This window comes from Anolis carolinensis, chromosome 6 (assembly GCF_035594765.1).
Source record: "Anolis carolinensis isolate JA03-04 chromosome 6, rAnoCar3.1.pri, whole genome shotgun sequence".
NCBI lineage: Eukaryota > Metazoa > Chordata > Lepidosauria > Squamata > Dactyloidae > Anolis > Anolis carolinensis.
In genome coordinates, this window is record NC_085846.1 from 93,566,871 (window position 1) to 93,579,558 (window position 12,688).

A 12,688-nucleotide genomic window follows, 5' to 3' on the forward strand; every position below is an offset into this window, starting at 1 on the left:
CCAGATCTTTCCCAGGCAGATCTGGGAACCTTGCACCTGCAAGAAAGTTGTCTCCCAGAAGTATGTCAAACAAGCCCAGAGCCTACTTCTCCCGTATTCTTGCGCCGGGAGTTTTGTAAACAACAGAGAAGTTTGGATTCAGCTTCGCGCAGGAGTGCGAGGATTGCAGCTAAGAATGTGGCCAATTAAGACTGCTTCTCGTGAGAATCTTTGGGGAGTCTCACATCTGGTCTCAGAGTTAGCTTTCGGTTCTGATTCCCAGAGAACTGCTTCGGCGGGAAAGCTAGACTCTATTTAGGTGTTTTACCCGCGTAGTAACTTCGCGGAGTCAATTCGTCAGCCTACGGAGCGAGTTGTGTCTGGACAGCGCGCTCCGGTTCAAGCCTCGCTCCTGCTCAAGCCTTGCCTTGCTATCCAGCCTTCGCCTTGCTTCCCAGCCTTTGTTTATCTACGGACTTTGCCTTGTTTCCCAGGATCAATCCTTGCCTTGTTCCACGGATTTATCAAGTTATTCCACGGACCTTGTTCTTGTTCTTAGTTACCTTGTTCCACGTTCAAGCCTTGTTTTAAGTATCAAGTTATTTCCTAGCCTCGCTCAAGTTTCATGGACTAAAGGACCTTGTCATCTCCCCTCACTTTGCTTGGCAAAGTGAGTGTTTCGGTTATTGGATTACAACTTTGGACCTTAACATTTCTTATTGGACATTGCTTTTTTGGACTAATTCTGACCTTTCCTGAAAGGTCTAATTCTGAACTATTTTCTACACTTGTTTTTATTAACTTTATATATTCCTTCAATAAAGATATTAGATAGATTCTGGCCTCTGTGTATGGTTATTGGTGCTCTGCAGCCTGGGTCGTGACAGTTTGACTCCGCCACCCTAAGCACCAATTAACCTCGGCCAGAATGTCTACCGGAGTCGTACCTGGGCCGAGCGGCCAGCCGATTACCTACACCATCGACAAGGAAGAGGTGGACCGAATCCGTGATAAGCTCAATGCACAGGATGGAGAAATAAGGGGTTTGAAGGAACGCGGAGTTCGTCTTCCGGCCATGGCGTTGCCAACCAAGTTTACTGGAGAAGCTTCTAAGGTTCATGTCTTCCGTCGCCAATGTCAAGCTTATCTGGAGGCCCGTGCTGCCGAGTTTCCCCAAGAAGACATCAAAGTGGCATGGGTTTACAGTCTTCTAGACGGGCCAGCGGCCAGCTGGGCGACGGCACTGTTCGACCAAGCCTCTCCACACCTAAGATCAGCGCAACACTTCTTGGACCACCTCAAGGAGACTTGGGGAATCGAGGACAATTTGGAGGCAGCCGGTCACAAACTCCGTCGCCTTTTCCAAGGAGACAGACCTATGTCTCAGTATATAGCCGAGTTCCGAGTGCTGGCCCACAACACCGGCTGGAACGATGTAGCCCTCAGGGGACAATTCCGGGAGGGTCTCAACATTGAAATGCTGGAAGAAATCTCCAAGGTGGATCCTCCCCAGACCCTCGAGGCACTCATTGATCAATGTTTACGGGCTGAAGTCATGATTGCCAACAGAAAACAGTGGGTTCGAGGCCAGGGCAGTAGAGCCGGGGCAAAACCCCCCGCTCCCGCCAGCGTTCAGCCACGTCCGGTGTGGAGACCCCCACCGCCAACCCCATACCCCAGAGGAGGCGAGGAGGTGCCGATGCAGTTGGGCAATGTGCGTCCCAGACTAGATGCCGCCGAGAAGGCCCGTCGTCAACGCTTAAACCTCTGCTGGTACTGCGGGAACGGGGGCCACTTCGCCAGAGAGTGCCCAGCCAAAGGGAAGCCTGCCGCCCGTCTTGCGGCGGCGTCCTCCACGGAGACGAAGGCGTCTGAGCCGACTGGCACACAGCCGGCGGGGGAAGCCAACGACCGGGTGTAGAGAGGCTCGCCAACCCGGTCAAAAAATCCATCCAAGAGCCGCCAACCGGGGTCCTGTTCCTTCTCGTGGTCACATTATGGTCAGCAAAAAGGGGACCCGTCATGATCCACGCCATGATAGACTCTGGAGCTACCAACAATTTCATCGATAGAGAGTATGCCGACTCTCTGGGATTACAATATCATGATTTCAAGAATGCCCGTGTGGTGCAAGCCATAGACGGCCGTCCCCTCAAGACGGGCCCCGTAAGTCAGTGGTCGGAACCCACCAGGATGTGGATAAGGGAACATATGGAAGAGATTTCCTTCTTTGTTACCGAGGTCCCCCATTTCCCTGTGATTTTGGGAATTCCATGGCTGACTCTCCACGACCCTAACATTTCCTGGTCCAACAGAGAACTGCAGTTTGCTTCACCGTACTGCCAAAACCATTGCCTCGTAGCCAAGGTATGCCATGCCACAGACACCGAGCCCATCATCACCTTGCCAAAGAAGTACTCCGAGTATTGGGATGTATTCAATGAGAAAGAAGCCGAAAAATTACCCCCACATAGACCTTATGACTGTGCCATTGACTTGGTGGAGGGGGCCCCGATCCCGCGAGGGCATCTCTACTCCCTGACTGAACCAGAGCAAGAAGCTCTCAGGGAATTCCTAGAGACAAACCTTCGCAAGGGATTCATCAGACCCTCTCAATCCCCAGCCGCCTCCCCAGTGATGTTTGTGAAGAAGAAGTCAGGGGAACTACGCTTGGTGGTGGACTACAGAGCATTGAACAATATCACCAAGCGGAACAGCTATCCCCTGCCCTTAATCTCGGATCTACTGGATCGGCTTCGAGGAGCCAAGGTTTACACCAAGCTGGATCTTCGGGGGGCTTACAACTTAGTTCGCATCAGGGAAGGGGACGAGTGGAAGACCGCCTTCCAGACCAAATTCGGATTATTTGAGTCCCGAGTTATGAATTTCGGTTTATGCGGAGCCCCCGCAACGTTCCAGCATTTTGTCAATGACATTTTTCAGGACTATCTAGACAGGTTCTTGATAATCTACCTGGACGATTTTTTGGTGTTTTCCAGATCACAATCAGAACATGAGAACCACGTCAAAATGGTGTTACAACGATTGCGGGATCATGGACTTTATGCCAAGCTGGAAAAATGCGCTTTTGATCTACAAGAGGTAGATTTCCTTGGTTACCGCATCTCGCCTCTAGGGCTTTCCATGGATCCAGCCAAAGTTTCAGCAGTATTGGAATGGCGGGCGCCAACTAACAAGAAAGAGGTGCAGCGTTTCTTGGGGTTCGCGAACTACTACCGCAAGTTCATTCCAGATTTTGCCCGCTGGTCCGACCCCATCACTAGCTGCATCCGTGGAAAGCAGCCTTTCCGCTGGACTGATCAAGCAGAGAAAGGGTTCCAGCAACTAAAGAAACTATTCACCTCCCAGCCAATTCTACAGCACCCAAATCCTGGAACCCCTTTTGTGGTGCAAGCGGACGCCTCTGATGTGGCAATTGGGGCTGTACTCTTACAACCGGTGGGAGATCACCTCCACCCCTGTGCCTTTTATTCTCGTCAACTAACCACACCAGAGAGGAATTACACCATTTGGGAAAAAGAACTACTGGCCATAAAGGCAGCCTTTGAAACTTGGAGACATTGGCTAGAAGGGGCCAAATTTCCCATTGAAGTCCACACTGATCATCGTAATCTAGAACATCTAAGAACTGCCCGCAAACTAAATCAGAGGCAGCAACGTTGGGCTTTATTCTTTGAACGTTTCAACTTTCAGATCCATTATGTGACCCCAGCCCAAACCAAGCAAGCAGACGCCCTGTCACGTAAACCGGAATACGCTGCAGGACGCAAGGAGACCTTTGAATCCCAACTGCTACAACCTGAGAACTTTGCCACGCTCACGGTGGGGAACACCAAATCCATTCCCATTGGTTCAACTTCCCCTACTCCAGGACCCATCTGTGCTCAAGAAATCAGGGCTAGTCAGCAAGCAGATGCCTGGGCGCAGGACCAACTTCGCCAAGGTCTGCATTTCCCCTTTTCGCTTAAAGATGGGCTGCTCTGCTATAGAAATCATGTTTATATCCCACCCGGACCGGGCAGGGAAAAAGCGCTTCGTCTGTGTCATGACTGCAAACCAGCAGGACACTTCGGACTATTTAAAACTATGCATTTGATCCTAAGGGATTTTTGGTGGCCCAAGATCCGCAAGGATGTGGAAAAATATGTCAACACCTGCCCAGTATGCCAGCGCTCCAAGATACGAAGGGAGAAGCCCTCAGGACTTTTACACCCCCTTCCTACCCCATCTCGCCCATGGGAAATAATTTCCGCGGATTTCATCACTGACCTACCACCTTCCTGTGGATTCACCACGATCTTAGTGGTGGTGGACCTATTCACCAAGTTAGCCCATTTCATTCCCTGCGAAGGCCTCCCCACGGCCAAGGAAACTGCGGATCTATTTCTTCAACATGTTTTCAGACTACATGGATTGCCCAAGAGTTTAGTCACAGACCGTGGATCTCAATTCACCTCTCGTTTTTGGAAGGCACTACAAAAACTATTGGGCATAGACTCTCGCTTATCTTCAGCTCATCATCCCCAAACAGATGGGCAAACGGAGCGCACCAATGCCACTTTGGAGCAGTATCTTCGCTGTTATGTAAACTATCAACAGGACAATTGGGCTTCTCTGTTACCACTGTCTGAGTTTGCCTACAACAATGGAGTTCAAGCTTCTACAAAAGAAACGCCGTTCTTTGCAAACTACGGCTTCCATCCACGTTTCTTCCCCCCTGTCATTGAAACTTCAGAGGTTCCCGCAGCAGAGGATTGGCTGCAGGAACTCACAGCGGTGCAACAACTTTTGCTCCAGCAACTGGACCAAGCCAAGGAGGACTATAAACGCCACGCTGACAAACATCGCCAGCCGGGCCCCGAAATCAAGGTAGGAGATCGGGTTTTCCTGTCCACTCGCTTTCTGCCCTCCCACCGCCCTTGCCGGAAGTTAGATGCCCGTTTCATTGGTCCCTATCCAGTGGTGGCGCAATTAAACCCCGTGACTTTCAAACTCCAACTTCCGCGTTCAATGCGCATTCACCCCGTGTTTCACCGTTCCCTGCTCCTTCCGGCGGATGGTGTGCGACCTGATACAGACCAACCGGCCCCCCCTCCTGTTTTGATGTATGGGGAGGAGGAGTTCGAGGTTGAGGACATTTTGGATTCTCGCTTTCACCGCCGCCGCCTACAATATCTCATTGACTGGGTGGGTTTTGGCCCTGAGGAACGCTCTTGGGAAGACGCCTCCACAGTCCATGCTCCTGATCTAACCCGTCGCTTTCATCAGACCTATCCCACCAAACCACGACCTCGCGCCTCGGGGAGAGGGCCCCAGTTTGGGAGGGGCCTTGAGGAGGGGGATAGTGTGATGACCCATGGGCCTTGTAGTCCTGCTCAGGACATTGTAATTCCTGATGAAGATGGAAACTTGGGTTTTTTACCTTCCCAGTCTGAACTGGATTCCTCTCAGCCAGATCTTTCCCAGGCAGATCTGGGAACCTTGCACCTGCAAGAAAGTTGTCTCCCAGAAGTATGTCAAACAAGCCCAGAGCCTACTTCTCCCGTATTCTTGCGCCGGGAGTTTTGTAAACAACAGAGAAGTTTGGATTCAGCTTCGCGCAGGAGTGCGAGGATTGCAGCTAAGAATGTGGCCAATTAAGACTGCTTCTCGTGAGAATCTTTGGGGAGTCTCACATCTGGTCTCAGAGTTAGCTTTCGGTTCTGATTCCCAGAGAACTGCTTCGGCGGGAAAGCTAGACTCTATTTAGGTGTTTTACCCGCGTAGTAACTTCGCGGAGTCAATTCGTCAGCCTACGGAGCGAGTTGTGTCTGGACAGCGCGCTCCGGTTCAAGCCTCGCTCCTGCTCAAGCCTTGCCTTGCTATCCAGCCTTCGCCTTGCTTCCCAGCCTTTGTTTATCTACGGACTTTGCCTTGTTTCCCAGGATCAATCCTTGCCTTGTTCCACGGATTTATCAAGTTATTCCACGGACCTTGTTCTTGTTCTTAGTTACCTTGTTCCACGTTCAAGCCTTGTTTTAAGTATCAAGTTATTTCCTAGCCTCGCTCAAGTTTCATGGACTAAAGGACCTTGTCATCTCCCCTCACTTTGCTTGGCAAAGTGAGTGTTTCGGTTATTGGATTACAACTTTGGACCTTAACATTTCTTATTGGACATTGCTTTTTTGGACTAATTCTGACCTTTCCTGAAAGGTCTAATTCTGAACTATTTTCTACACTTGTTTTTATTAACTTTATATATTCCTTCAATAAAGATATTAGATAGATTCTGGCCTCTGTGTATGGTTATTGGTGCTCTGCAGCCTGGGTCGTGACAAGGAAAGATATATCATTGCTTGTCTTTCCTAATTTTCTTGTTATTTATCCTTACTAACATCCTTGCCTTTTAAGTTTGTCAGAGAAGGGCAAACATGACTGTTTAGTTAGGCAGGATTGAAAAAACTGTTGGGGAGGGGCGGAGCCTTAACGGCTCAAATGAAAAAGAACCTTGGATCCTGCCATTCCGATTGGAGTACGAGTGTGGAACCCAACTGTAGTGAGTTGTTCCTCCTAGCCATCCCAGCATTAACCTTCATGGTAAGTACAATTTCTTATTCAAGTTTATATCTAGTTCCATGTACAAAAACCCCTCAGTTTTGTACATGGAAATGTATCGGAAATGTCACAAAGTATCAGTTTCCCTCTTACCGACCTCTGATTCCAGATTTGGCAAACCCACTAGCACTCCTAACTGTAAGATAATATCTTCAATATCATTTTGGATCCCAACAAAGTCTTCATCATCTGATTTTTCAAACTGTAATCTGGAAAAAATCATAACATCTATTGTTAGTGTAGCACAAAAATATGACCATATTCACTGTGCAGAATTCAGGCTTGTTAGACACAGCAGTATGGTGGAGAATGCCTAAACTGCCAAACAACACACCAATCTTTCTTCCATGGACTGTTGAGTTTAACATGGTAGGAATTAGCACTCTGACCAGCTTCTCCCAATACACTGGATTGAACAATGGTTTATTTCTCTGATGTGTTGAGGAACAGATGAATCAGAGTTTGCTAGGTTCTTCTCAGTTTGGGTGGAGAACTTTCAGGAGTTTGGGCATCTGAACCTTGGACCTCAGAGAGCCCCATCTGTTTCTCTAATCCACAAGCTCCCCCAATTTATGTGGTTGTTTTATAAGGGTCAACCACATCCTCTCAGAGATATAATGGATTTTTTTGCTGTGTTCCTCAGTATTCCCAACTGATCACTTCCAGTTTTGAAGAACCCCCACAAACCTGAAATAAGAAACCCTGAAAATTACAGTTGAGGCTCTGCAGTGGCCATTTTGCCTACTACTTCACTTAAACAAATCATAGATAGGCTGACTAGGTTATTTAGATGCTCTACTCTGTTTCCTGCAGGAGACGCCTGATAATATGCATAAACAATGCCTTATCTACAAGGAAATGTTTAGAAAACTGGCTTGTTTTGAAGCCTTAGTATATTAGATGCCAAAAAGCTCCTGTCAGTTACAGTAGACAATGATGGGATCAATAATTAAATTCATTATGATACAACTTCATACATTCAATCCACAACACATCCTCCGGGAAAGTTAATGTCAGTCAGGCATTTTTACACCTCCGAAGATTCACCTCTTCTTAAATCATCAAGGATCAATAAAATTTGGCTTCTCTTATTGGCTAGTTAAAAATTTCATTCACAATAACCACACTGCAGATGGCAGTGCCTCTAATGTCAACCAAAAAAACAATCTCTTGTCGACAAAATACATTCATCCCAATATAAGCATAAAACTCTACATTTCAAATACAGTTTAGCATGATGTTAACTCAAATTACTTGAGCTACTTTAAAAGCGTTTTTAAAAGAAACCCAAATAATTCCATTTTGAAAATTCTGGGTACAAATAGCATGCAGTATCACCAAGAAATTATTCTAACCTGCCAGCAGCTTTATTAACCAGCTGTTTGAACTTGGAAGAAACATTTCTTAGCTTTTGCCTAGCCATTTGGAGATCCTGGCATTCCTTGATAGCATCTTCTTTGCCATCACCACCTCCAATGCCAATTAGAGCAGAATAAGACAATTCTTTTGTTTCACTTCCTCCAACTTTCTGCTGGAAAACCCATTTCCTTGTTCGTTCATTAGATGTATCCCATGTAACCTATACATATATTTGGGGGAGGGGGGAACAAAGAAACAAAAGTTACCATAGTTAGGTCTTTTTTACGTTATGCTTAGAATACTGGAAATTTTTAAAATTGGCTACAAATGAAGTTTCAACTGGTATAAAATGTAGAAGCTAGGAGGTAGATCTCATTATTGGTTTTTAATATTATCCTTTTAATTATTCTTTTTGTCATGGTGGTTTTATTTTTCTATTTTGGATTTACTGTGTATTATCCTAGTGTCTTCATGGCAGGCATAAATATGGTGGGACATAACTAGCATTAACTATGAACAATCATAAAAATTGCTTTTTAAAAAAACAAAACGTTTATCAATTAATAGTGATACTTGTGGTACTATACTGCATATTACAAGCTTCTCAGTGCCCCATACCTCATTTAGGTTGTGACAAGTTGTATTTTCCACTTTTGCTTCTGCTTCATCTCTCTGCTCTTTGTTTTGTAACTCTTGGACCTTTTCTTGCAGTTTTTTTCCTTCATGCTGCAGTTGATGAAGTTGTTGCCTCTTTTCTCCAAGCTGCCATTGAAGATCTTCTAACTTGGATTCCAAATCATGCACCTTTTTCTGTGCCAGGATATTAGCATCTTGTTCAGTCTGTAGGGTTTTCCTTTGAATCTGCCTTTCCTTTTCCATCTGTTGTTTCAATTGCACAGACTCCAGTTTATACCTTTCCATTTCACTAACCAATGCAACAACACGGTCATGCTTTTCATCCAGTTGTTTCTGCAGTTCCCTAAGTAATTCTTCCATTGGTGTAAAACTTCCATCCTGCATTTTCTGATCAGCCATCTGAAGCTGGGCACACAGCTCTTTTTCCCTTTCCAAGGCACCGCTTACTTCAAGAACTCTAAATCTTTCTGATTCAAGGAGAACCTGAAGCTCAGAGTTGTAACTGCGCTCTTGTGACAACTGAGCAGCATTCAAGGTCTCCTGAGACTCAATCTTCTGTTGCAAATCATTTGACAGCACTCTCTCAAGTTCCAAAAGATTAGTCAATTCTATAACTTTCTGTTGTTCATTTTCAAGAGAATATTTCAAATCCTTCAAAAGAAAACAAAAAAGTGACCCTCTGTATACATCTGACAATAGACTTTTTAAAAGATGCTTTCTTATCTCATATTAAAACAATGGATGTGGCTCTTAATGAGACATACCGCATTATCACAGGATGTCTAAACCCTACACCACTGGAGAAATACTGTTTAGATGGTATTGCACCACCTGACATCTGTCGGGAATTAGCAGCCTGTAATGAAAGGACCAAGGAACTGACATCTCCAGCCCATACTCTGTTCAGATATCAGCCAGCAATCCAATGCCTTAAATCAAGAAATAACTTCCTAAGATTGTTGTCTGTGGTTTTTTTTAATACATTATAACTGTATTCTCAATTCGCTTCTGATATGATAAAACGTCCTTGCAGACGGCCAATTCTCTCACTCCAGAAGCGACTCAAGTTGCTCCTGATATGAATTAATAAAAAATCTCATATTTGAAAAATACTGGGGAAGATCTTGGTTATCAGCAGATCAAATATACCCAGAACAGAACTAACATTTGAGGAACCACAATGTGTGTTGATCAGTATAATGTATCAGCATTTGCAAGGCTTGCTAAACAGCTGCTTTTCCTTTTTGTGGAGTATAGCTGAAGTTCTCTGCAAACACTGCACATTGTTGCTCACAGATTTGTGTAAATGGGTGCCATTCAGAAACCTTTCACTGTTGACAATTTTTTGTAAACCCAACATTGAGCTTAGGGGTTGGGACCCACAGTTTAAGAAGTTTAAGAAGCATTGATCTAGAGCACAATTTAGTATGAACATTTCTTCAATAATTTTAGACCTAATATATACCGATATTAGCAGTAGTATGAGCAAGAAGGAAAATAATAACATGATACGGTCGCCGATGCTTGCCTACAAATAAAATTCCCAAAATTAGATTTTGAAACTGAGAAGAATGGATTGCTGTTTAAGTCTTACGTCTGTGTATTCAGACAAATTTTCTAAAGGGAGGGAACATAACACAAACGTTTATTTTATGTGCACAGTGAAAAGTTCTAGATGTATGACTAATTCTTAGAATATTTAAGATGCAATTTTGATTACCTCAAGTTCTTCTTTTTCTCTTTCTTCACTGCGTTCAACTTTAGTCCTTTCCTTTTCCAATGACCACTGAAGCTCTCTTGATTTCTTCTGCTCACTTACCACTGTATCTTTTAGCAGATCTAGTTCTGCCGCTTTTCCTTTAAGTTCATTTCTTTAAAAAAAGCCAAGAGAAAATTCCCATTGTAAATTTTCTTTTAAAATAACTAGAATAGGAGGAAATGGTTAGCATCCTAGTACTGACATTATGCAGGTGGAACTTTTGAGTGTTACAGAAAGACGTGTCTAGGACCTTTTTTTCAATATCATGCCATCCCTTCAGGTGCAACAGTAAGGTGGCTGGATTATTTCATCAAATTGTTTAGTTTGGATGATTTACTTGTTCAATTTGATTAAGATAATTAAATCTATATAACGTATGTTATAATAGAATGTCTCAGTTCTTTATTCTCAGCAATGTAGTTTATTTTTAATGTCATTTTAAATCAAAGTACATCCAAAGTGTGTTTTACTTAGGAAACTGTAGTCTGTAACAAAGAGCCACAGAAGCCTTACCTGATGGCTTCCAGATCTCTTAAGTGCTTGTGTTGTGCTTTCAATGTTGTTTCCAGCTCTAGTTTAGTTTGTCCAAGTTCATTTTTCAGTTCTGCAACCATCATTCTCTCAGAATTCACCTGTTCCTGAAGTTCAGTAGCTTTGTCTTTTGTACTACTGAGCTCCATTTGCATTTCCATGTTCTGCCCCAACAGGTCTATAGAGTAGACAGCGAAACATGAAGGGCCAGACAGTAAACACCAAATTTTCCTCATATTAGTTTTAACAAAAGGCAGAAACGAGCCAACATATTTCTTACATGATATCTTAAATAACAACAATAATGCAAGAAACTCAGACCATGTCCAAGATTTCAGTGCTGGTGGTTTTTGTACCAGAAAAGTGAATTACAGTTAGGTTGCCTGAGATGAACTCTGATAATCTCAGTATCATCTATTGTAATTGACAGCACAGTTAGAAGACCATTTTTATCCTTGGTACTTGAGATTTTTTTTCTAAGATGCAAAGGGTAGATCTGACATTTTACACTGCTGGGGAACAGCGTCTACCCTGAGAGGGAAACCCTAAATGACTAGAATGCTCAAGATAGCATTTTAATGTATAGTCTTGACATTATTGAGGCTGTATTCTATTTATGCTGGTAGACCGCAGTAACAATTTAAGGACAACTGGTCTAGCTCAGTATTTTTGTAAATCCAGGAAGAGATCTTTACCAGCCTTGTTACTTGAGATCTTTCAATTCAAATTTCAGGAAATGGACAAAGGGTTTTGTATATAATGTGCTCTCTCACTGAGATGTGCCCTCCTAGTTTATGTTTAATTGGCAGAGGCTGGAAAAAAAACCTATTCGAAGTAACAGTTTTAGAACCATAGAATTAGAAGTTAGAGTTAGAAGGGAGCACAAGGGCCATCCAGTCCATACCCTAGTCATTCAGGAATACCCAACCAAAGCACTCCCGAAGGATGGCTACTCAGCCCCTCTAAAAAGCAGCACCAGCCTTAGGGAACAAAAAAGGCATATAGCTATAGACAGTTTTTGCATATGAATACAAACATATATGGAAAATTAAAGACACATATATTACCTTGACATTGTGGTTCAATTTCTAGTTTCCCCTTTGGATCAGTTTTCCTGTTGTTTAGCTGAGCATGCAGTACATCAATTTCCATTAACAAACTTCTTCTGTCTGCATTCTGAATGCAATCCATAGCCGTTCTCTGGTATGTTCCCTGTTGTTGAAAAGGCCATAGAAATAAAATACCAGATCAGAAAGCAATACCTCATTATCAAGAGTGTTTCTTCAGTATTCATAAAGAAGAGATGTTTCGGCTAGTTCTTTTCATTTCATGGCAACTTATAAAACTATCTATATAGTCTTAACTGATGATCGGGAATCATCAGAACTTCATCAAAAGTTCAAAAGTACCCTTTAATTGTGTTATCTTTTTGTGTGATGCTCTAAAGCAGTGTTTCTCAAACTCTGCTCCTCCGGGTGTTTTGGGCTTCAGGTCCTAGAAATCCCAGTCAGCTTACCAGCTGTTAGGAATTGTGGGAATTGAAGTCCAAAATATCTGGAGGAGCAGAGTTTGAGAAACACTACTCTAAAGTAACTGACCTTCAGATATTTTTAAAACAACTAAAGACCCATCGCTTTAAATGCTGTATAACAGCTTCACTGAAGTAACATAACATAACTTCTTTAGAATGCACATCAATATACAGAGGTTTTTAAAAAACCTGTTCCTGTGGTTACAATGGGAAGATTTTCATATTTCAGGAGAAGGACCAACATTATGTTGTACCTCGGGAAACATTTTTCAATACAA

At 43.7% G+C, this 12,688-nt stretch overlaps 1 protein-coding gene across 7 annotated transcripts in view; it reads right to left on the minus strand.

Annotated features, from left to right (window-relative positions):
* The window catches only part of akap9 (A-kinase anchoring protein 9), a 112,654-nt gene that overhangs the window by 6,394 nt on the left and 93,572 nt on the right, over nt 1-12,688 (minus strand). For all 7 annotated transcript variants that reach the window (XM_008112508.3, XM_008112507.3, XM_008112509.3 and 4 more), the window contains 6 exons: nt 11,947-12,091; nt 10,862-11,057; nt 10,310-10,460; nt 8,572-9,240; nt 7,950-8,173; nt 6,692-6,803 (listed from right to left, as the gene is read on the minus strand). In XM_008112508.3, the coding sequence (XP_008110715.2) occupies nt 6,692-6,803; nt 7,950-8,173; nt 8,572-9,240; nt 10,310-10,460; nt 10,862-11,057; nt 11,947-12,091 (1,497 nt within the window). The remainder of the gene's footprint in view (nt 1-6,691; nt 6,804-7,949; nt 8,174-8,571; nt 9,241-10,309; nt 10,461-10,861; nt 11,058-11,946; nt 12,092-12,688) is intronic.